Source organism: Ziziphus jujuba, chromosome 6 (assembly GCF_031755915.1).
Source record: "Ziziphus jujuba cultivar Dongzao chromosome 6, ASM3175591v1".
In the NCBI taxonomy this organism is placed as follows: domain Eukaryota; kingdom Viridiplantae; phylum Streptophyta; class Magnoliopsida; order Rosales; family Rhamnaceae; genus Ziziphus; species Ziziphus jujuba.
In genome coordinates, this window is record NC_083384.1 from 29956064 (window position 1) to 29982824 (window position 26761).

At 32.6% G+C, this 26761-nt stretch overlaps 1 protein-coding gene, 1 long non-coding RNA gene and 1 pseudogene across 2 annotated transcripts; 1 reads left to right on the forward strand and 2 right to left on the reverse strand.

The window, feature by feature from the left end:
* Nucleotides 1-608: 608 nt before the first annotated feature.
* On the reverse strand, nt 609-19162 carry LOC125419059 (TMV resistance protein N-like). The gene is made up of 10 exons (XM_060817971.1): nt 19082-19162; nt 18610-18831; nt 18164-18434; nt 15429-15529; nt 15029-15372; nt 3001-4117; nt 2484-2597; nt 2264-2386; nt 1328-2044; nt 609-1238 (listed from the first exon to the last, which is right to left on the reverse strand). The coding sequence occupies exons 1-10, from the start codon at nt 19160-19162 to the stop codon at nt 609-611; spliced, it is 3720 nt and encodes a 1239-aa protein (XP_060673954.1).
* On the forward strand, nt 13232-13351 carry LOC125419208 (U6 spliceosomal RNA; annotated as a pseudogene).
* A 989-nt stretch (nt 19163-20151) lies between the features above and the next one.
* LOC125419201 (uncharacterized) lies at nt 20152-26175 on the reverse strand. The gene is made up of 6 exons (XR_009639425.1): nt 25453-26175; nt 23064-24187; nt 22559-22864; nt 21516-22462; nt 20650-21433; nt 20152-20382 (listed from the first exon to the last, which is right to left on the reverse strand). It is a non-coding gene; the product is annotated as an uncharacterized LOC125419201 (long non-coding RNA).
* Between the last annotated feature and the right edge of the window lie 586 nt (nt 26176-26761).

Genomic DNA, 26761 nt, shown 5'->3' on the forward strand with positions numbered 1-26761 from the left:
TGCTACTCTATGTAAAGGAATTCATATTGACATCACAAAACAAGTAATCCAATACCAAAATAAGAAGAAAGACACACGAGAATGAGAGAACTTCTCCACGGTACCACACCATTCATTTGAAGCTACGTGCCGTGGTGTCTGCATAGCTTACACGCATATTCTTCAAAGCTTGTAACAAATAAAGGCACGCCAAATGGTGACAAAAAAGCTCACGAATATGTACATGAAAAATCCATCAAAATACTTTTCATAAACAAATATTTTTATTTTCCCTTCTGTGTAACATTTCAAACAAAAGACAAAATTTTCCTTTAAACTTATTAGTTTGCATGTTAATACAACTAAAGTACTACAAAATGCATGTTCTAAACAGAGTATATTAAAATACTCCTGCAAATTTCCCCCCCCCCAAAAAAAAAAAAAAAAAAACAATTTAAATGGATTTACCTTAGCAAACACGGAATATGCTTTTGATTTTCTCCTTCATTATCCATCAGACCCAACAATGATTTCATAATTAGCTGCAAAGCATGTCTCAATGTTGAAGCACATATTTGTTTTTTTTCTTTGGTTCCTTAACTTCCAATTGCTCTGCATCTTCTAAACAGTCACATAAGCTTGAGTTTCTTAGCATATGATTCATCATCTTCTTCTCCGTCAAGAGAGACAACAGCTTCAGTGCTTGCACTTGATTCACCACATTCATAGAAGCGTCTCTTATTCTTTCTTTCAGTTTCTGCATCACATCTCTCTATGTCTTGTTTGTACACAAACCGAATCCCAACCTTCTTAATCCCGCCATCCTCACTTTTAATCATGTTGGAAACCCTTTCAGCATAAGCAGGACAGACATGGATAGAGGCCTCAGTGCTACAAGTAAAGGGCCAATGTAGTCTACCCGTCGATTGCAAAGACAGCTTTTCTACATTCCATATGACCACGCGATCTGAACCAATAACCTTGTAATCCCATAAGTAATCAATACAACGAGAATCTTCGTAAAGATGATCATCATCGATGGTTTTCAAATTGAGTTTGAAATTAACACCATGACATGAATTACCGTCAATTTTATTCCCACGAAGAACAATGCAGAAAGCGAAACCCAAGAAGTCGTCATCATTCCAATATGGAGGAAGCATAATATTATTGATTGAAGTCCCACAAGTTTGATAACTGAACCGCTTTGGAATTTCATCTCCTGGATATCGTAAGACTAGAAGATTGTTAATTGTGTCCTGTTTCATGAACGTGGGAAATTAATAAACTTTGCTAAAAAATTATAAACCATCTCAGCAAACTATGGGAAATTAATAGATATACGTACAGTTCTTAGATGAGACAGAATATTAATTGCCACGTGATCAGCAAGCACGGTGTTGCTTGTATTCTGATCCAATTTTTCACAACCAAAAAAGTCGATGTTTGCAGGGAAAGACTGATGTCCCGTGACATCCAGATCGTTTAATAGTGGAGCTCTCCAGTTTGATATACTCTCCAGTGACTTGCAGCCATATGCATTCAAGCTCAAACATCGTGATGGAAGCTCTGGTAAAGATTTCAATTTCTCACATCCGGACACCGACAAGTAGAGCAACGACAGTGGAAGCGAAGGCAAATTTTGAAATTTTGAACAGGCCACGAGGCATAACATCTCAAGTTTCCTTAATTTACGTAGGCTATTTGGGAGAAACTGTAAGCCCTTGCATCGTGTTAAATGGATATTTCTGATGGATACTAGATTTTCAATTGACTCTGGCAACTCTTTAATCCCCGAGTGATCTAACAAAAGTAATTTCAAGTGTTCCATAGGCTCCAAGATTTCTGGAAATATTTTCAGTTTCTCACAACCAAACAGGTATCGTTCTTCAAGAGAATTCAAATGACAAATGCATGATGGAAGACTTTTAAGTCTTGTGCAATAACTCAAATCTAATTGCACAAGACCCGAGAGATGCCAAATTGAGGGGGGCAATGTTTCTATTGCCGTCTCACGCAAAAGTAAATATCTTAAATTGGGTGCAAACTTTGGAGCAATGTGAGCCTGCGATGATGAGTAGAGACATAAATTGCTTATAAAACTTTGGATGCAACTTTTGAGATTCGTGAAATTATTCAGAACATTCTTAATGCCTCCAAAACTTAAAACATCCCAGAACCCCTCTTTTCTCATTGATATTTCTTTAAAAAAATATCTGAGTTTGGAGCATCCATTCAAATTTAGACAAATAAGCTTTTCAAGATTTTGAAGAGATGAAAGAACCTGAACCAAGCTTGTACAACCTTCAAGATTTATACTTTCCAGATTTGGAGAGTGTAACATATCTGGTAGTTGAGTGAGGAACTTGGAATAACTGAGATCCATCCTTCTTAACACGGGAAGAGACTGTAAAATGAAGGAGAAAATGAGTTAATTATTACTTCATCCATATGTGCATGTACTTTAACATCTAATACAATATAAGTAAATAAAGCATATATACCAGATCTTTACGATTATTCCAAAGCTTTTCAACATGGCTGCCACGAAGTACAAGTTCAACAAGATTCTCAGGAATAAAATTTGATGGCAACAATTTCAAAGTGTATAAGTCCCACTGAAAATACCGTAACTTATTAGAAAGATAAGAGTCAAGATCTTGAGGAGTGGACAGTTTGAACTCGTCACCACCAATATTGTTCGGATAAAGGCAATTTCCAAGAATATCATCATAATAATAAATTTTGAGAATTCGTAGGTTGCGCATATTTGAGAAGGCTCCACGACACACTTTCACATTTTTTTTCATTTTAGACATGTCCAATGATATGACTTCAACAGCTGTGGTTCCCTGGAATTTAAGATGAATATTGATATTATTATATACATGTAAGGATACAATAAAGGGCAATTTATTCAGAACTTGTAGGTATGGATCTAATTTTTTTTGTTTGAAATGGTTTTTTAAGTGTAATCAATCAAACAATTTTAGATGAAATCAATAATGCATTTCTACTTACCGTACTATTTTCCAATACGTTGCAGACTTCCATAGTGTCCCACAACCTACTACAATTACCGGGTTCATTATCTTCATCACGTACAATTGCCCGACCCATTTGGCGCAACAAATCATGCATCCATAGCACATCTCCCCTGTGACCTTTGGTATTTTCAATCAAAGACTTCTCGATGAGAACACTTACTTCTATTTTCACAGATGAATTACAATCGTCTAATATGCTTTCTATATGGTCTCTAGTAAAAGATGAATTAAATAAGCAAGCAATGTCAAGAAACATATCCTTCATCTTCTTATCATCTAGTCCTTCATAACTAATTCTCAACACATCTTGAATTTCTGGGTTTGGAAATCTCTTCAGCCTCTTCAATGCACTTTCCCATTCTTTTTTACTTCTAAAGCAAAGGAAAGAACCCAATACCTTAAGAGCTAATGGATTGCCATTTGCATAACTTGTCGCTTCTAACACCATTTCATTATCCGTTGCTAGAGAATGTTTACAAAAAGCATGCAAATGGAAGAGCTCAAGAGATTCATTGTCATTTAACCCCTCAACCTTATAAATGTAGTTGGCTACTTTCATAAGCACTTGCTTATTTCTAGTTGTAACAATCATTCTGCTTTCAGGAGCAAGCTCAAGAGATCCTTCAATTAAAGCGTCTAATTGGATTGAAATATCCACATCATCCAAAACAATGAGAACCTTTTTACATCGAAGTCTATCAAGAATAAATGGTGATGCAATAATTGTGGTATCCATATGAAGAATAGCTTCATCATTTAACAACTTAGATAGAAGTTGTTTTCTCAAATGATTTGGTCCATATCTTGCATATTCTTCCCTAAAATTCCAAAGAAAGCAACAACCTTCAAATGGAGAATACGATAATATTTGATATACAACCCTTGCAAGGGTGGTCTTACCAATACCTCCCATGCCCCATATACCTATAATGCGAACATCTTTTAAGCCAATGGATAATAATGATTCAATTTCTTCGATCTTTCTTTCAATTCCAACAAGATGTCTTTTGAAATGATGATTTGAAGATAGACATTTAGACAATTTCAATAAAATGTCTTCAACAATTCTTCGAACTAATTTGGTTTCAGGCCTACATAAATCAAAGAAACAAACAATTGTTAGAAAAATAGGACCAACATCTTAATATAAGTTAGGTACATTTCAAAAATAATAATAATAATTACAACAAAAGAAGATGGAGCAATATGAATGAATGCTCTACTAATTTATTTGCAGTATTCAATTTTTCACTATATATATTTATTGTGGCTTGCAATTACAAGCAAAAATTGTGTCATCTGTGGATTGATTTTCATTATCAATTTATGCTATTTCATTGTTTTATTATATTGTAAAATGGAATTACAATTCATTCTCTTGTTGTTCATTTAGATAATGGATACTTTTTATATTATGTTTGTAAACTCTAACAATCTTAAAAGGGTTCTAACTAACTAGCTAGCATATATATATATATATATATATATTGGCTTTGCTATAAAGAGAACCAGATTTACTTCATAAGGTTAGAATCTAATGCCAAATATAATTTTGAAAGGTATCAATTTTGTGCTAGTTAGATTTTTACCTTATAGAGTAAATCTGGTCCTTTTTATAGCGAAACAAATATATAATTTTGCTATAAAAAGCACATGGCCCCCTCCTTATTATGAGCATTTAAAGTTAGGTAACATGTTGCTTGAGTTTGACAAAGATTTCTCACAGTATATTGTTTGATGTTAGACATGCACAATATGGAGGATATGCACTTTCTATAACAAAACTGTATATATATATACATATTTATGAAAAAAAGTATGCATATTTATTAATTAGAAGTGTCAAATATAATATTATTAGCCCTCATTTTCTCGTGGAGCCTATTTTATAGTATATTGGTGGTATTAAATTTGTCACACCTAATTGAGAAAATTACGTTGAGAAACTTACTAAAGAATGTGGAAGAATATATGGTAATCAACAATGCTATGGGCATAAGTCCTTTGAAATAGAATGCTAGAGTTATCAAATAAATTGATCAGATTATAACCTAGTTATAGATAAATGAATCATTGAAAAGGCAAGCCCAACTAAACATATAAGCTAATAAAATATATAAATATATATACATACATTTTTTTTTGTCAAGTAAACCAATCAAATATTAACAAATGATACTTTATATATTTTGATAGATTTATTTAGTATCTCTAGCATCATTAACTCGACAATTTTTCCAAAAGAATGTTGTGGACATAAGTTATTTTCCAACTTGTTTAACAGGTGATGACATGTCATTCTTTTATTAATTGTATCCATTTCAATTTATCCCTTTAAAAAGTTCACTTTTTTTTTTTTAACAAAAACAATTGCTTGTATTAATCAACTAGAGTAGTTACATCATTATCTAAGAAAGCCTGTAGCCACTTATGTAACATCTTGCCTCAATTGGTGGACCTATCATCCTCTGCTGATATTATTCCCAATTTAACTACCGCACCCAGTATGCGATTTTTTGTTCAGAGCTTCCTAGGAGGTCACCCATGTGAGATCCCATATCGTTTGGAAAGGAAAACGAAGCATGCCTTGTAAGGGTGTGGATACCTTTTGCTTGTGATCGTTTTAAACCTGTGCGGGCAGGGCCCAAAGCGGACAATATCATGGATTAGGCTGTTACAGTTGGTATCAGAGCTAGTACCCGGATTGATGTGCCAACGAGGATGCTGGGCCCCAAAGAAAGTGGATTGTGAGATCCCACTATTGGTTGGAAAGGAGAACAAAGCATGCCTTATAAGGGTGTGGATACCTTTCCCTTGTGACTCGTTTTAAAGCCATGCCGGCGAGGCCCAAAGCGAACAATATCACATGTAGATGGACTGGGCTGTTACACCCATCCTTAGATTGCTCTCACCTAAGCACTCTTAATTTCAGAGTTCTTTCAAACCCTAAAACCAACTGCTCTAAAAAGTCTCAACATTATGGCAGTAACTATTATTACATTTGAATCATCCTCTAATTTACACTTGGACAATGTGTGATTAGACATAAGGTAGCTTTTGAATCATCCCCTAATTTACACCTAGGTAATGTGTGATTAGTCACCAGGTAGCCTGCCAATGTCCTGTTGTAACACCCCGTCCTGAAGTACACTGAAAAGTTCCCAAATTTGACCAAGGTTGACCGGGTTTGACCGTCAAATGTTGACTTTTTGCTCCTGATGAAATTTCACATTGACCAAGGTACCATTAAAAAATACACATTGTCACAAGTTCATAGACTAGTAGCACGTTGAAAACGGAGCTACGGTTTGAAAGTTACGAGCAAAACAAGTTGAGGTCCAAACTGTCCAAGGAATGCTGGAGTTGACTTTTTGTTCATGCAAAGTTGAGCTTTGACTCATGCATGGTTGTGAAGTACTCGTCGATAAAAGTTCATAGACTAGCGGCACGCTTAAATTGGACATCTGGTTAAAAAGTTATGGACCTGCAAATTTTTCAAATACTGTATTATTTTAATATTATTTTTAAATATGTGGACAGTGTGCCACGTATGACTTACTAAAGGGTGCCATGTGTCACAATAGTGAGATGCCACATGTCAACCATGATTAAATACCATATTATTTTATTATTATTCTATACAATAATATTATTTTAATATTATTTTATATAATTGTTTATTTATTTTATTTTCTCTTTCTTTTTCTTTTTCTTTTTCTTTTCTTCTCCCCACGTGGGAAAAAAGGGGGGAAAAAGATGGGACTTTGTTCTTCTTCTTCTCCTTCTTCTTCTTCCTCCCGATGGGTCCCTCTCTCTCGGTCTGCATTTTTTTATTCCGGCAATCGGACGGCCACACGCGCAGGGGCGATGGGATGGCCCACGGCTAGGCGAGCTCAGCCGTCGATTCTCCGGCCGGTTGGCCGACAGACGCACTAGGATCAGCGCCCAGCATCGGCGTCCTGCGTCCTCCCTGTTGACCAGTTTTCCGGCGGCTACCGGCGGCGTGATTGGTCCTTTCCCATGAATTTGGGCCCCTTGAATCCGTTTTCAAGCTTGGATTGGCTCAAATCTTGCTCATTTGTGAGATATGACAAGAGACCCATTTCAGCAGCAACTTCACGGTAGGATTCCGGCGACCTCCGGTGGCAATTGGACCAATTGAAGGTATCTTCTTGATGCTCTCATTATAAGCTTCAAATTGGTAGCTAGAATGTGAATTATAATTGAGTAATTAGGAAGTTGCCATTGATGGAGTTAGGTTGTGTTTATGTTGAAATTGGATAGAGATCGGACAAGTACTTAGCCAATTGCCATTACATTTAGGTTCTTAATGATTGTTAGAGGCTAAAGGAATGGTTAATTTGAATTAATGGTCAAGATATTGAAAAATTCCAAATTTGCAGTTTAGGCCATACGGGTTCATCTGATTTTCTATCAAATTAGAATGGACAATGTTGATAATATTAAGCAGAATGTGTAAAAGGATTGTTATAGATTTTGTGAGTTTACTTGTTATGTTGATTGGAATTATTATACAAAAATTATAGTAGTGTATAGATTGATATATATATATATATATACACATGTACGGTAAACATATGATGCATATATGTATGTGTATATATATATATATATTTATATGTATTGTTAATGGACATATACATACATATATATATATATATATATATGGAGATGTGTGATGTTATATGGAAATACATAATTATATATATGTGGATATATAAGTGTGTGTGTGTGTGAATATATATATCTATGTACTTGTGTGCATCAAGACATTTATACATATGTATTTTAGATCATTCAAAATTTTGAAGTATATCATATAAGTTTTAAATTTTAAGAGATATTGTTATTTGATTTTAATGTGTTATTTTAATGTGATTTAAATATATTCGTTCTATAAAATTTATTATATCACATGTGTTTAATATTTAAGAAACTGCTATTTAAATTTATGATGCTAAGTTATGTTGATTTAGTATATATATTGCCTCATATTTATATTTTGGGTTGTTAAATTAAGTATATCTTGTGTTAATTAAATATTTGAAGAATGAATTTTATGTGTTGGATATTTAACTAAGTTATTATTTATATTGAACATGCCAAATTGTGTTGAATTGAATTATTGTGGAAGAGACTAATTTTATGAAATTATGATTTAAATTTTATTATGTTTATTGATGCTAAATGGAAATTTGGTTTATTAAGGAATTCTTGATTTTTATTATTGTGATTTAATTGTATTCATTACGTATGAACAAGTTGTTTTCATTTAATTAATTGTATTTGGATTTTAATATTATTTTTGGGTATGATTTGGTTTTAAATATTTCGAGGAAAATATTGATTTAAGTTTGGTGGTTTCAAAATTATATAATTTTGCCCATGGAACATTATTTGATTAATTTTATGATTTGGGAAAAAATTATTTGTATATTGTTATCAGTGGATTTATGCTGGAAATATTAAAGAAAAATGTAGGATGGTGAATTTGAAAAATGGTATAATTCCCACGGTGAATTTTGGAAAAATTGCATATTTTAATAATAAATACGGTTATTTATTTTAGGTGCACCCATCCACGTACCGGTGTTCTGTACTGTATATGTGATTATGATAAGCGCGCAAGTTATAATGTCTCCCGTGAGTTGCCATTGGACCGAGGGCAGGCAAGTTTGATATTGGCCATAAGCCGCCCCCTCCATGGCCGGGATAACGGTTTAAGCAGCGGCGCTGTTGGGACGCCGAAGCGACCATATGCAAGTTTCTCTCTTTAACCTCCCGTCAGTCGGTGCTCGAGACGCTGGGAACCTTCGGGCACCACTGGTATATAGTATGGTGCATCAAGTATTTTTTTTTATATATGTTCGTACATATATTTGTATGTTATATTGTTTGATATTATATTGCATATACCGCACCATACGGAGGCGGCGAACCAATGTGGTCCATGTAGAGCTAGCCCCATAATCATGTTGCCTACGAGTCGATGGGATCGGACGGCCAATATAGGCAACCACCCTGGTTTGTATTAGTAGCAGAGTGCCGGCGACAGCTAGAATCATGGATCACGTAGTATGTTAGAAGGTATCGTACGTATCTCCATTACGAGCGTGCATATTTTATTTTATGCTATGAATTTTAAGATATGATTTTACGTATTTATGTTATGTTATCTATTTGTGAATTAATTTCTTACTAATATTCTTAATCGATGTCATTATATTCTTATTAATATTAATTGTATTTAACTATTTATTTAATCATTATTGTTACTGTTATCGGGATTGTTATTATTATTTATAATGATTGTTTTTATTATAATTCCAATTCCTAATATTATCATTATTATAATTATAGTTGTTATTAGTGATTATTATTATTTTTATTTTTATTAACACTATTATGAGATCTTTAATTTTAATTTTGTTATTGTTTTTATTATTATTACTACCATATGGTACCTTCGGATAAGTATCACAGCCTACATGCAAGAAAGATAGCCATCGGGCAAGTATAATAGTCCTCGGACAAGTGGTAGCCTTTGAGTAGGTGAGATAGCCCTCAGGCAAGTTATATTAATATATGTATGGGAATATAATAGCCCTCAGGCAAGTTACACCATTACCATCATCATTAAAACGTTTGATATAGTTTTTGATTTTTAATGTGATGTTGTTTTTTCCTTTCTTTCTATGTTATGCATGGGCATATTTGTAAAATGATATTTAAAGAGTATTTGACATGTGTAACACTAAGTGGGTGGTGTGGGCAGACGAGAATCTATGATGGTATATCTTAATTGGTTAGCTACTAAATTAATTCCATTATATGCCTTTTATATAGTTTGTTATCGAAGTACTACCAGTTGTGAAACTTAAATTGTAGTAATGTGGGAGGAATAAGGTGGTGTATATAAAAGTGTATTTGCAGTGCAGGAAAATTGTGGTAAGTTCAACCCTTAGGGGAGGTTCTGCCGGATTTTCCATTGGAGGATCCGGTAGGGTTTCCCTGGGATCAGGGCTTGTCTAGGGTTCCGGTGAGAAATTTTGGACGGGTCCTAACACCTGTACCCGCCTACACTGGTCATCATAATCCATCCCCCTTGGGACCTAGCATCCTCATTGACACACTTTCAGTCGATTACAAGCTCTGATACCATTTGTAACACCCCACCTCTACTGACGGACCTATCACTCTCTGCCGATATTATCTCCAATTTAGTCACCACACTTGGTACAAAGTTTTTTGTTCAGAACTTCCGAGGACGTCACCCATCCTAGAATTGCTCTCACCTGAGCATACTCAACTTCAGAATTCTTTCGAATCTTGAAGCTAACCGCCTTGACAAGGCCTTGGCATTATGAGAGTGACTATTATTACATTTGAATCATTCTTTGATCTACACCCAGATAATGTAGGATTGGACATCAGGTAGTCTGCCAGTGCCCTACACCTGTCCACACTGGTCATCACAACTAAGGGCCTTCTTCTAGCGATATCTAGTTTATATTTTTTTTTTCAACTTAAGACAATAATAACATTGTTATCTCGCTTCATCACTTGATAAACAAATTAGTATACAACTTAGTGTTATAGCTCCATTAATATTGTAATTACAATAAAGCTTTCACAGCAAAGAAAAAGATATAGTCAATTATAGCTTAGAAATTGTCTTAGTGATTTGGAAGTGTATATATATATATATATATATACAAAGCATGCATAGTCAATTATATGCAATTTATTGATTATATTAGATAAATTACACGTAATCCTATCATTTAACCTACTATGGCTGGTGGGTTACTCATAATTGACCAAACAAACATTCAATAACAAAATGGTGTCCATAATTTATAGCAAATTACATACAATCAGTCTCATAGCAGGTCAATCTGATGATTTTAGAATCAAATCTTTTTTTATTAACAATCGGATCATATCAAGAACAAAGATTTTAAAGTTAATTTTTCATCAAATATGGGTTTAATGATGTACAAAAACCTTATCTAGGAAAAGTGAAACATGTTGGGGCCTACTGAACCATATTTGTTTAAATCTCAACCCTTAAAGCAATCCAAAGGCTAAAAATGGAAATTCTTATGATTTTATCTAGATCTAACAAATTTCAAACCAACCTGTTAGCATAACACAAACATCCACCCACATTTTTAGGGGTTGGGTTTAGGTGTAGCAAGAAGGTCCATAACAGGTCAACCTGTCAAAACCCATTAACATAATAGGTCGTTAATCAATTAACCCGCAAAAACCTGTTTCACTTGTTAATAAAGGCCTTGTTAAGTAATTGTGTAAAATATTGTTGAATATGCCAATATATATATTATATATTATTGTTCTTTTATTTCAAACAATCTTATTAGTTTTTAATTCTTGTACTTTGGTTTGTAAAAGGATATAAGTATAAGGTATATGTATGTATTTTATTCCTTTTTTTAATAGGAATTAATATTAAGTATGTTGTTTTAGTTTTTTATTGTACTTTTGGTTTATAAAAGGATATAAGTTATTTAAATACTACGTATGTGTGTTCTGTTTCTTTTTAAAAGGTATTGTCCTTGTATATGTGTATGTGTATGTGCTTTTTTTTTTTTTTTTAGCAATTATTAACAATTAAGAATATCCATTGGATTTATAATAGTTATTATTGTTTATTTAATTTTATATTATCCATTTAATACTTAATTTTTTAAATATAATTATTTTTAATTACTTTTTTGTAGTATGAACTATAAATTAAGTGTAATTTTGTATTGGTTTGTATTCAGTTAAATATTTTTATTTCTTAAAATAATTTTGTAATTAAGTTTAATATTTAGTAGATTAGGTAACAAGTTATATAATAATTTGACAAACATGTTTGTGTTTGTATATTCCAACATGAAAGCTTAAAGGATCGAGTTTTACTGAAGAAATTTTGACATAAACATAGCACGACACAACATAATCAAGATATAACATGATATGTAGTCAAGTCTAGAACTTACCATCAAGTCAATTTGATAGGAGCCTTATTTTTTTTTTTTTAAAGGGTTTTAGTATGAACTTATACAAATTTTTTTCTCAAATTTATGACATATTTGTTAGTGTTTTTTGAGCAAAATAGTGCTAAAAGATAGAAAAAGCACTTTGTTAAGTGTCAGGCAAAACATTAGGGAGTGCTTTCTGCATTTAAAAAAAAAAAAAAGAAAGAAAGAAAGAAATGACATTCAATGCATTAATTATAATACAAAAATACCAACATTAAAATTAAAAAGTGCTTTCTATTGTGGTGCATAAAAATAAAAACAAAGCAATGAAAGATAGAGAGCATATATATATAGTTTGGCTAAATTCAAATCCTTAAAACTAACATCAAAACTTCATTTTTCATTCTTGGATTGCATCGAAGTTTAAAATTTAAAATTACATTTTATAAGATCCACAATTTTTATAGGTCTTTAAATAGAAAGAATTCAATATTTTGTTGTTCAATTTGAATGTTTATGGTAGGGATTACTTTAGGAGTGTTATTGTGCATTTGTATAAAAAGATGATTTGGCCTCATCTATTTGACACATAGTAGGGGTATAATAGTTTTTTACATTTTTATTTATTTATTTGTGTTTATTTTCATATGTCTAGAAATTAGACTTCTTAAGTGGAAAGAGAGTGTATAAATGACTAAGTCTGATATGATTTGATGATTTTGCAGCCAAGAAAGCATGAATAGAGTTGGGTTAAGCTTACGAATATGGACCAATTTTGCAATTTTCTCTAGAAAGTTACAAAAGGAATTATGGAACTTATAAGTTATGGACCATTAGCCCTAGAGGTCAGCATTCCAAATAATTTCAGGGATTAATTTTTCGAGCTTTCTAGAGGAAGTTATGATGGTTTTAATGACTGTATATGTCAGGACCCGTCCAGAATTCCTTCCCCGGAACCCTAGACAAGCTCTGATCCCAGGGAAACCCTACCGGACCCTCCAAGGAAAATCCGGCAGAGCCTCCGCTAAGGGATTTACTTATCACAAACTACCTGCACTGAAAACGCACTTCTATAAATTCCATATTTGTTGTATAATGCTCTGTATACTGTATTGGACGTGTAGTTGATCTTTATGCACTGGGTTGCTACTGTTGTTTTATTTTGAAGTGCTGAAATTTGTGGAACAATTTGTAGTTTGCTGGAGGAATAAGGGACATCCGATAAAATTGGAACGATACAGAGAAGATTAGCATGGCCCCTGCGCAAGGATGACACGCATAAATCGAGAAATGGTCCTGACAGTATATATATTTGTTGATGGGTCTACCTGATTTAGGATGGGTTATAGAGTTGGTTTTGAATTCAAATGACCCACGATACCTAGTATTAGGGTTGAATGATTTTTTTGGTTAGGAAAAAAATGGTTTTTCACTTTTATTTATTTTAATTAGTGTAAGATAACAAAAGAGAAATATTTATTATTTTCTTTTGAAAATCTTTCTTATTACTAGTACAAATAGGTTTTAGACAACCCTAAGTGCATTTAAAAGTTATGTTAGTGCTATCATTTATTTTTTAACCTAGGTAGGAAGAGAGAGAGAATACGGAGTAGAGAAAACAAAAAAAACGATAGTTTGCTAGGTTTTCCAAGGGAAGATTAGAGGAGTTTGAAGGTCCATAGAGAAATTGAGGTAAATTTTTATTCCTTAGAGCTTTTATTAAAGTTCTATATGTTTTAATCTAGTATGGAAACTAATATTATTTTGTTTTTTATTCTTTATTTTTCATAGTTGGAAATCAAAATCAAGGAAGGAATTTTGATTTGTGAAGAACCAAAGTTATTTTCCTTATTATAGAGAATGGTTAGAATGTGTTCTGTATATATTTGATCTAGATTTCACGTGTTATTTTGATTTAATAGTCTTTGTATTGTTTAGATTGTGTTTACTTATGCTTTTATGTGGATTAAATGGACTTGTACATGTTGTGGAATATATGTTATATACATAATGAACTTTACATGTTTTAGTATGAGTCATGCATATGTTATTGTACATATGATATGGAACAAGTTATTAACTTACTATGGTCAATACATGTTATCATTATGTCCCATGCATTATATAATAAGAATTATGTTGTTTATTTTTTGTATGTTTACATGGTAGACATATACATATTTATTCTTTATAGTTTGGAAACATACAAAGTTTACCTCTAAACTCACTCTTTATTTTTTATTTTTTTTTCTCCCCTGTAATGACAACAAGTAAGATTTATTTATTCATCTTGGTGGATCGTTGGAACATTTTGACAATTTCATGTTAAAAAATAAAGTTGCTTAAAGTTACTCCTATTTACTTGTCTTAAATCTTTAATTAGATTAAATTAATATTTAGTTATTAATTTTTAAATTGTTTAAGTTACTTGTTGGTTTAGTTTAAATATGATTTTGAAAATACTGGTGACCATTCAAGGTATGAATGTATAGGATTTTTAATTTATTTATAAAAAAAAAATTTAATTTTCATATTTACCTTAAGTAAATGGTAATTACTTTAATAATGCTCGACTTATGAGGCATGATTAGTGTCTTACGCATTTATGAATCACCTGGTACCAACATGATTTATTTATTAATATGGATCACTAAATCTATATTTGACAATTTTAAATTTTATATCATAACCTTAACATGATTTAAAAACTAATAAAATAAGAGCTAATGTTAACCATTAAGTCACCCTGAACGACTTTCTCTGTGTATGTATATAAATATAGTGGACTGATATTTTATAACTTGGGACAATAATTAATGAAATGATCATAAACAAATTCCTTTTGCAAGGCTTTCAGAAGGAAAAAACAAAAAGAGAAAAAAAAAAAGTACGGTTTTCTCTTGTAAATATATATGTAATTATTTAAATAAGTTTGAATTAACAATAAGGATAGAACTTTTAAAAAAATATCTGAAATCCTTCGAATCCAACCCACATAGATTCGATGCTTCTGCTAAAGCAGCCCTCCATCGATGCACCTTCTCCATTCTGTCCTTAAAACGTTGTTCAAGTTCAGCAAATGCAACTCCATAACTCCCCTTCTGTTTGCGTACAATGGATGGATTTATGCCGTAAAAGATTGGTATAACAATCTGTCCATTTGTTCTTCTGCATTTAAGTATTTGCAGCAGTTCATCCAAACACCATGTGGACGAAGCATAGTTTTCGGAAAAAATGATTATCGAAATCTTGGATTCCTGAATTGCTTTGCTAAGTGTGGGTAAAATTTCATTGCCTCTTTCAAGTTCATGATCGTCCATGAAAGTTGAGATATGCTTTGCAGATAAAGCAGCATAAAGATGACTAGCAAATTGATCGCGAGAGTCCTCACCTCTGAAACTGAGAAATACATGGTATTTTTCTCAAACCCATGCGTTTCTTGAGGGGCGATTGCCGAAGAAAGAGAAGAAGAAGACATGTTTACAATGTAACCTGCAAATCCACAAGTAAAAAAACGTAATTAATGGATGAAAATTAATGTTTGCTTACCTAGCTTTTGAATATAGCATACCTTCTTTGATGCCAGATCCAAGCTCTCTTCTCTGTGTGAAGAGGGTGAAGAAAGATTATCAAAATATAATTACTCTACAAACTAGATCAACTGTATAAACTGTAGGTTGGCTCGGCCGGTCATGCCGTTGTGATCATAATAAACTGAAAAGTGGAGCCCACCGCAGCGAGAATTTCTCGTCATGTGTCTAAGACTTAAAGAGCACTCTACCAAAAAACTTTTTGCCACGTCAGAACTTGATCATATTGAATTGGTGCTCATTAGAATATTATGATAAAGAAATGACAAAGAATATCAATCAATAATTTTAATGTTGTTTGTTTATCTTCAGCCGTAGAATTTTCAATTCAATTAAGTGCTAATTGTCTCGATTCAGGGCAAGTAGAGGGTAATAGTGTCTTTTTGCTTCTTAATGCTCTTTTTCCAATGCTACGCGTGAAAATTCCAACAAAAAAAAACAAAACAAAACAAAAAAAGTATAGTAAATAAGGTGACAATTTTTCATGTAAAAGAAATTAAATTCTGAAAATTTTTCATTTAGACCTTTGATTTTGTACTAATTGCATTTCAATCCAATTCTGAGAAAAATTAAACTTCTCACCTATTCATTTTTATTAGTTACTTTTAAATAATTTCCAAAATATTATACAATCCAAAATAGTTTGTGGTAACCTTTGTTTTAACTTTAGCCACCTTTTCAAAAATTGATATTTTTACCATTTTTTCAAGTAAACCTTCGCTCTTTAAAACTTGTGGATATTTGTTAGAAGGGGTGTGAAAATTTTCCAACACCTTCTTGAAAATAAAATAGCAAACTTGAAAACAATTTGTTAGAAGGGATGCCAAATAAATTTTTCAGAGCCCTTCTAAAAAATAATTCAAATTTGCAAATCTGTTTGGTAGGGGTGTGAATAGTTTTCAGAGTCTGTCTGAAAAAATGGCAATGAATCATATATTTATTGGCGTAGTCAACAAGGATAAAGAAAGATGATCAAAATATGATTGCACTATAATATTTAGATCAAAGGAAAATATAATTTATTAAACACTTTTCTCCTTGGTTAACTTTAAAAAAGAAGTTGGAAATTAAGCTCTGATATACCAACTATAGTTTACATGTTGACTCGGTCACGCGGTTGTGAATTATGAGAGGAGCCCACCATAGCGAGAATCTTTTATCATGTCTCTCCCTCAAGCAATTTCCCTGAAACTGCTCCAAAAAAAAAAAAAAAAAAAAAAAAAAAAAAAAAAAAACCAATTACAAGTATTTTTAACACTATTTTCTAATTAGCAAAATTATTAAATATTTCGTTACTCTAATGAATTTATTATTCCATATTTTATAAAATATGGGGGGGGAAAGAAAAAAAAGAAAGGTGACTCAAATTTAATCCTTTGATTAGTTCACTTTCACATTTAAGAAAGAGCATTACAACAAACTACGCGCCAGCCACAAAATAGACTGCTTTTAAGCCAACTTCTATATGGTATACAGTTCCGTTTCATCATCTCCTCTCGTCTCCTTGGTACCTTGATCTCCATCTATTTCATCTCCAAAGTGCCCAATCGGTCAAGCGGATTCCATCTCCTTCATCACCTTCTCGGTCAAGTCGCATTATCATTTATCATCACCGGTGAATGTCATCAATAGTACTCTTGCTAATGTGTTAAATAATAATTTATTATATTTAAATTAATTTTAACTTTTAAAAAAACTAAATTCTGACATGAAAAAGTAAATCACTAATTATAACCGACACACACACACATATATATATATATATATATATAAATGGATCCTACTGCTGATATTTACAAGTGGTAACAAATATTATTTTTCTTTAAAAAATATAATATATTATTAAATAGTTTTTTTAACATACAAAATAGCATAATTTTATAAAATATAGATAACTGCATGTAATTTGATAAAAGATACAAAATACCAAGCATTTTAATAAAATATAGATATCCACGTGATAAATTTTTGTATCGTAAATCTTTTGTGAATCGATAAGTGAAAACCAAAAAACCAAAAAAAAAAAAAAAATTGATAAACAAATGAGGTCTCCCTACATTTCCCAAGCAAACAAAGACAAAGAGTAGAGAAAGAGAGAAGTTTTCCAACGTACCACACGATTCATTTGAAGCCAAAGGGTGGTCATCAGGTCGTGCTGCACGTATCACACAGCTTCCTCATACCCTGAACCTAATACACGCCAAATTGTGGAGAAACAAAATTCACCAATACATTCATGAAAAATCCATCAAAATACTTTCTGTAACAAATTATAAGGATTTTTTTTTATTTTTTTAGTATTATTATTTTTTATTTTTTTAAAGGAGCAGTCATGCTTGTTTCATTTCAAATAAAATAAAACAAACTTTCATTTAGAAATTAGCTTCAAATTTGTAAGCTTATTTCATAAACTAATATAATTAAAATACTTAAGAAATGCAAGTTCAAAACAGAGTATATAAATTAACTTCTACAGACTAGTTTGCAAAGAAAATAAATCAGTTTAAACTGGTTTGCCTAAGGAATCACAAAATACGCTTGATTTTCTTCGAATTAGTCATGGTATTTTCTTCTTCCTCATATGTCAAAGCCATCAACTTCACATTATAAATTGGTTCCATAATCATCATCAAAGCATGTCTCTTTATCTGTAGCACAGAACTTTTCTGTTCTGTTGGTTGCTCAACATCCAATTGCACTGCAACTTCCAAACGGTCATATAACCTTGAGTATCCTGGACTTAATGGTAGGATGTGATTCATCAACCTCATCTTCCTCATAAGAGACAACAGCTTCACTTCCACTGGCTTCACAATATTCATCAAAGGGGTCTCTTATTCTTACTTCTAGTTTTTGCATCAAATCTCTCTATTTCTTCCATGTATACAAACTGAATCCCGAACTTCTTATGATACTTGCTTCCAAAGTCGTTGACATCATCCCAAACTCTATAATTACAGTAGGTAGGGCAGACTAAGAGACCTCAGTGCTCCAAGTGGAGGGCCAGTTTAGACCAACCATTTCGTCTGAATGTTGCAAAGTTGGTTCTGGGAAACACCACATGAGCAAGTGATCTGAACCAATCTCATACCCAATTTTCTTAAGATCCAAAGAATTGTGATATTCATACAGACGCTCATCATGGACTGTTTTGAAGTTGAGTTTACTATCACTACCAAGATGTATATCAGTGGCAAATTTATTCTGAACAAGAACAATACAAAAAGCCAAACCCAAGAAGGTGTCATTATTCCAATATGGAGGAAGCATAATATTATTGACTGAAGTCCCACAACTTTGATAGATTAACTACTGTGGAATTTCATCCCCTGGATAACAACATTCATGAGAATTTGGGCCCTGTATCAAGAATATCTGAAATATATCAACATGCTGAAAAATTATAAACATTTCGTAACTGATTAAAGGGAAAAGGAAGAGAAAATGGACATACAGTGCTTCCAAATTTTGTACAAGACAGAATTTTAATGACATCATGGTCAGCGAGTATGCCCTTGCATGTATTCTGATCCATTTTTTCACAACCATAAAAGTCAAAAAGTTTAAGAACTATGGTTACTAATATTTCAATCTTTTAAGAGTGGAGGCCTCTAATTTTATACGTTCTCCAATAACATGCACCCTCTTGAAAACGGCCCAAAACGTACTGATGGAATCACTGGTATTGATTTCAAGCTCTCATAACCACTTACCGCTAAGTCAGCAAAGCAGGTGGAAGGGGAGACAATTCCTTACGTTTTGAACATAACACGAGGCTTATCCTCTGAACTTTCCTTAGATTACACAGGCTATTGGGTAGAAACTCAATGTCATTGCACGCTTGTATATATAGATCTCTGAGGGAAACTAGGTTTTCAATTGACTCAGGTAACTCTTTAATCCCTGTTTGTCTAACCAAAGATCTCTCAACTGTTCCATAGGCTCTAAATTATCAAGTTGTAGACAACTATATCGATTATACATATAATTTTGTAGAATTCTGTTGGTTTCTGTTTTCAATGATACAAAAGGAAAGCTAGTGAAATAATGAACATGCAGAGACAGATGATTGTTGCTTTAGTTGGGCTCATCCTTTCCACATGCGAACTTTGAGAATCTGAGGCCTTTTTGCAGTTCTTGCATCAGTGAACTTGGATTTTTTTTTTTTTTTTTTAAGGCCTGTTTTCTATTTCTGAAGTACTTTTAGGATGTGAAAAAAAGCAAGGAACAAATGGAATTAAGAATCCACCATCTGAAGGATTAATGGAAGGTTAAAAGCCTATAGAACCATTTCTGAATGGCATATCTGTTTTAGAGGACAAACACATACCAAATTGACAATTCAAGTACAAATCCATATGCTGAGTCTACTATTTGTTACTGATGAAAATAGTATTCATCCAAGCAAACAATTTCCAAATACAAAAATGATCACCAACTATACATAGACACATTTTATCAACCATTAGGCAGAGAATAACACCAAATTGACAGGAAGTAGGAGAAAAAATAAAATAAAAAATAGATCAAGAATACTGTTCCTTTTCCTTTGACTCTATTTTTCTTGAAATATAGGAAAGCCTTTAAAGTACAAAATTACAACATGATACTAAGAAAGATAAGAATGTTTAAAGAAATCCATACGAATATATGCACGCAAACAGGGTATCCCAACTTCAATACTGCAAGTAGAAAAGAGAGGGAGCCTTTCTAAGTGTGGTGGTGCCTGCGTAGCTCACAGAGTTTCTTCATAACCTGAAAGACAAGTAAAATTGAGGATAAGAATGTTCACCATTTTAACATAAAAAAAATGTGGAAAAGGTACTTTTTTGTAACAAGTAAGCATTATCTTTTTCCGGTATTATTTCTAATGAAAGAAAATTAATTGGCTTTTCTGTTCAAATTACCTTATAATTTGTAAACTTAACATACAAATTAACATAATTAAATGCCTCAAAAAGCTTATAGAAAATAAAGAAAACTAACTTGTACAATTAAATTTGTGTCTTTAAGTTGATTTACCCAAGGAGTCATAGAATATGCTTCATTTTTGCCGAAGTAAGCTTAGGATGTTATGTCTTTGTCTTTAGCATCCGAGTGCTCTGCATCTTATCATTCACCAACACTAGTTCACACGCTTGTTTGAAATTGTAGGCCACTAGTGACATCACATAAGCCTGAATTTCTTTGAACTAATGGTAGGATGTGATTCATCGTCATTTTCTTCCTCACGAGAGCCAGAGGATACAAATTGATCACTTACTCTTGCTTCACAACATTCATCATCAAAGCCTTGTCTCTTTCTCTTTTAATAGTTTCTTCATTAAGTCTCTCTAAATCTTCCTTGTTTACAAGCCAAGCTCCATACTTCTTTATCTTGCAATAATCATTCCCCAAGATGACATCTTCCCTAAGTCATAGAACGAAGGCCAGACATGTAAAGAGCCCTCACTGCTATAACTAGAGGGCCAATTTAGTTTAGGCAGTTTCTTTGCCCTTTTGGGAAATACCGCATCACTTGTTGATCTAAACATTCTCTGTCTGCTTCAAAAACCTGGCTTGACCGGAACTCACAAGGACAATCATCATCATTTGATATGAAATTGAGTTTAAAATTTATTGAAATATCTAGAGAAGGTTTAATTTTATTCAGATCAAGAACAATGCAAATAGCCAAACCCAAGAAGTTGTCATTATTCCATAATGGAGGAAGCTTATTAATTTTCAGTAAGCTCCCTGAAGTTTGATAGCTGAACCACTTTGGAATTTCATCACCTGGATAATAAAATTTGAAATCTGATTTGTCCTGTATCAGGAATGAAAATTAGGCAACTGGATGACAAAAAACTTGTTAAATGGCAACTAGCTAGGAGGAGAGATAAACATACAGGTTCAAGCATTTTAAAAAATTGCACAATCATTGATGATGGTGTTGCGTGTATTCTGATCCAACTTTCCACAACCGAAAAAGTCAACAGATCTTCTATACGCAGGGAACTCGTAAAAGCCAGAGCTCATCAGTTCGTGTTGTAATGCAGGCCAATCTGATATCTTCTCCAGTGATGTGCAGTGTCTTGCATTCACACTTCTACAAAATAATGGAAGATCCGCTAGCGATTTCAAGCTCTCACAATATTGGACCTCCAATGTTAACAAAGCAGGTGGTAAGGGAGGCAATCTTTCAAGTTTTGAACATCCTTCAAGCCACAAACACTCAAGGTTCGTTAAATGACATAACTTGTTTGAGAGAGACTCAATTTTTAATTGCTCTGAAGGCTCTAGGATTTCAGGAAACTTTTCCAGTTTTACACAACCAGATAAATCTAGTGATTCAAGAGATTTCATCTTGGAAGACTTTTAAGTTCTTTGCAATTATACAAATCTAAGTCAACAAGACCAGAGAGACTTCCAATTGATGATGGCAGTGCATCTATTGGTGTCCCAGACAAATTTAGACTTGTTAAATTCATGGAAACTTTTGGCAAATGTGGGCTCCAGGTGAGGAGACAGACAAAATATTGCTCGTAAAACTTTTGAGAAATCTCAACTTCTGCTGACAAATATTGCTCAGAAAATTCTTACTGCCTCCACTCTTTACTAGATCCCAATACCATGTGCTCCTTGATATCTCTTTTAAATCTCCAAGTTTGGAGCAACCATCCAAATTTAGATAACTAAGCTTCTCAAGATTTCCAAGGAATGGATGAACTTGAACCAAACTGGTGCAACCTTCAAGATCTAAACTTTCAAGGTTCGGAGCCACAAGAGACAGATTTGGTAGTTCTGTAAGGAGCTTGGAATAACTAAGATCCATCCTTCTTAACACTGGAAGAGACTGCGGCAGAGTATAGAGAAAAATGGCTACTTATTAAGTATAAATTCATGTACTTGACATTTAATACAATAAAACAAAGTTAAAAGTTAAGCATACCTGAACTCCGTGACTCCAAAGTTTTTGAACATGGCTGCCACGTAGTATCAGTTCAACAAGATTTCCAGGATTAAAATTTTATGGCAACAATTTCAAAGTGTATAAGTCCCATTGAATTAATGTATCCGAAAAATAAAAATCAAGACCTTGAGAAAGGTATAGTTTGAACTTGGCGTCAACCATAGCGTCACAATAAATTTTGAGAACTCGTAGATTGCACATCTTTGAGAAGGCTGAACGATTAATTTTTACATCTCTGCTAATTTCAGACATATTGAATTATATGCCTTCAACCATTTCCGTTCCCTGACAATCACATGGAAATTGATATAGATAAGGAAACGATATAAGAAAATTTAACTTAAAAATAAATAAATAAATAGAGACTCTTTGTATGCACGTCGATTTTAATTTTTTTGTTGGAAATGATTTAGTACATAGAGTTTTGTTTTTTTATGACATTTATGTCTTTTTTAGATGAAATCAATAACACATTTGCACTTACCTTATTTTTTTCCAAAATGCGACAGACATCTTCAGCGTCCCATAACCTACTACGGTTACCGGGTTTTTTATGTTCGTCACGAACAATGGTCTGGCCCATTTGGGGCAATAAATCATGCATCCGTAGATCACTGTCTGCGGCAAATACATCATTTTCAATCAAACACTTGTCAATAAGAATACTTATTCCTATTTTCACAAATGAATCATGGAAACCTAATATGTTTTCTGCATGATCTCTAGAAAAAGATTGATTAAATAAACATGCAATGTCAAGAAATATATTTTGGATCCCTTTATCATCTAGTCCCTCATAACTAATCCTCAAAGCATTTAAAATGTCCTTGTTTGGAAATATTTGCAGTTTATTTATTGCACTTTCCCACTCTTCTTTGCTCTTGGAATTAAGGAAAGAACCCAAGACTTTTAAGAGCTAATGGATTTCCATCTGTATAACTTGCCACCCTTTTTGACAGTAATTCATCGTCCATCAGAGGACAATTTTTTTCCAAAAGCATGTAAATGGAAGAGCTCAAGAGATTCAGTGTCAGTTAATCCCTCAACCTTGTAAATATTATCAGCAACTCTCTTGAGCACTTGGACATTTCTAGTTGTAACAATGATTCTACTTCCAGGAGCAAGCTGATCATATCCTTCAACTAAAGCATCTAATTGGATCGAACTATTAACATCATCCAAAACCAAAAGCACTTTTTTACGACGAAGTTTGTTAAGAATATAAGGTGATGCTACAAATGGGGTATCCATCTTTAGAATAGCTTTATCATTTAATAACTCATAGAGAAGCTTCTTCCTCAAATGATTTATTCCATGTCTTTCATATTCTTCCCTCGCATTTGAAAGAAAAGAGCAACCTTCAAATTGAGAATTTGATAATTTTTGAAATATAACCACTAGCCAAGGGTGGTTTTCCCAATACCTCCCATGCCCCAAATACCTACAATGCGAACATCTTTTGAGCCAATGGATGGTAATGATTCAATTTTCTTGATATTTCTTTCAATTCCAACCAAATAGCCCTTGAAATGATGATTTAGAAATAGATATTTAGGCAACTTCAATGAGATATCTTCAACAATTTTTTGAACTAATTTGGCTTCAGGACTGCATAAAGCAAATAAAAAACAGTTAGAAAAACAGGACTAACATCTTAATGATAACTCGTTGAAAAAATATATAGAACCACCATCCAATTCTAATTCATTTAGATAAGGTACTTAATAATAACTTTTTATATTTTGTTTGTAACCTGTGATAAAACTTAAAAGATGCGTGCTAGCTAGCTAGCATATATATATATATATATATATATTTTGTGAAGAAAAGTAGACATATATAATAATTAGCGGTAAATTATTAATGCATTATTGGATCTTATTTTCTAGTGACGCCCCATTTTGTACCATGTTGGGATTAAATTTGTTATACAGCAAATTGACCAAAGTATGTGCGAAACTTCCCAAAGAATATAGAAAAATATATGGTAATCAACAATGCCATGGACATAAATCCTCCTCCCCAAAAAAAAAAAAAAAAAAAAAAAAAAAAAAAAGAGGCTGTGGACACTAAGTTTTTCACAAACTTGTTTACCATGTGATATTATATTGTTACGTTATTGGTTTGTATCACTTTCACTTTATCTCTTTAAAAATTCATTTATTCATATATAGTTTATATATATATATATATATACACATTTGCTAAAAAAATGTGCAGTAGAGCTGTGTATATATATATATATATTTTCCAGCCAATACTGTAATAACAATGATATCTTGCTTTATGATGCGGGATTGGCATGCATCATAGCACTGTATATACATAAATATATGTTGAACCAATACCATAATAACAAAGTTGTCTTGCTTCATCACTTGGTAAACGAGTTATAATACTTGGTGCCTATAGCTCCTGATATTGTAATTAAGAGAAGAGTTTCACAGCAGAGAAAAAAAAAAAAAAAAAATCAGTTTTAGCTAGCTTAGAGATTGTCTTAGTGGTCTGAATATATATAAATATATATATATATATATATATAAAGAAGAAAAAAATAAAACCATGAATTTTAATATGAACTTAAACAGATTTTGTTCTAACAGATAGATAGATAATCAGCAAGCAAAGAAAAGGGGGCAAAAAAAATGCAATGAAAGATTGAAAGTGTACAGATATCTTGGATTGGTAATTTATAATTGGGACAATTAATGAAATGATGATATACTAATTCTTTTTTGATAGGCTTTCAAAAAAAAACAAAAAACAAAAAACCAAAAAAAAAAAAAAAGAAAGCAAAAACAAAAAAATTAATAAATAAATAAAATTACCGAATAAGCTTTAATTTAATAATTCAGATAGAACACTTAAATTACCTGAAATCCTTTTAATCCAACCACATAGATTGGACGCTTCAGTTAAAGCAACTCTCATTTGATTCACTTTCTCCATTCTGTCAATGAAACGGTTTTCAAGTTGAGCAAATGCAACTCCATAACTCCCATTCTGTTTTCGTACAACTGATGAATCTTTGCCGTAAAAGATTGGCATAACAACCTGCCCTCTCATTTACTTGCATTCAAGTATTTGCACCAGTTCAACCAAACACCATGTAGATGAAGCATAGTTTTCCGAGAAAAATGATCACCGAAATCTTATATTCCTCGATAGATTTGCGACGCGTGGGTGAGAAATTTCATCGCCTCTCTCAAGTTCATGATCATCCATGAAAGTTAAGATCTGCTTTGCAGATAAAGCTCCATAAAGATAACTAGCAAATGTATTCCGAGTATCCTCAACTCTGAAACTCAGAAACACATCGTAGTTTCCTTGAATCTCATGCTTTTCTTCAGGGGACATTGCTGAAGAAAGAGAAAAAGAAGCCATTATTTACAATTTAACCTGCAAGCAAAACAACCAAGTAAAAGAGTAATTAATCGATGAAAACAAAAGTTTCCCTAATTAGCTAGCTTTTAACTGCATAACCTACTTTCACAGATAACAAAACCAAACTTGAACTCTCTCACTGTCTGCGAAGAAAGGTAAAGTACAGCAAGATTTTATTTTTATTTTTATTTTTTATTTTGGGGCTAAAGTGAAGAAAGATTTTCCTTCTCGGATTATACATGTATAATTGCAGTATAAAGTATAAACCACCTCAACCACACACTACACGACACGTTGACTGGGTCATGTAGCTGTGTTATGATAAATTGAAAAGTGGAGCCCACTGCAGCTAGAGTCTCTCACAATGCCTTTTTGAAAAGCATTTTAGAGTTAAAATTTTTTTTCAACACGTCAACAAGTGATGAAGAAAAGAGAATATTAATTAACAATTATTTTAAAGTCGTTTGTTCACCTACAGCCGTGGAATTTGTCTCGATTTGGGGCACTTAGAGGTTATTAGTGCCGTTTTGTTTCTTAGTGCTTTTTTTCCCATGCTAAGCGTGAAAAATCACATCAAAAAGGCAAAAAAGTATGGTAAAAAAGAGTGACTTATTTTAAACGTAAAAAAAATAAAAATTACATTTTTTTTTTTGGCTATTATTATTATTTTTTGAGTATGGTTGACTAATTTGGATGCAAAGGTCGTTTTGATCGAGGAATTTTTTAGACAAATGTGATCTCATATATGAGGATTTATATTTTATAATCCCATTATGTATTATTGAACGGCTAAAGTCT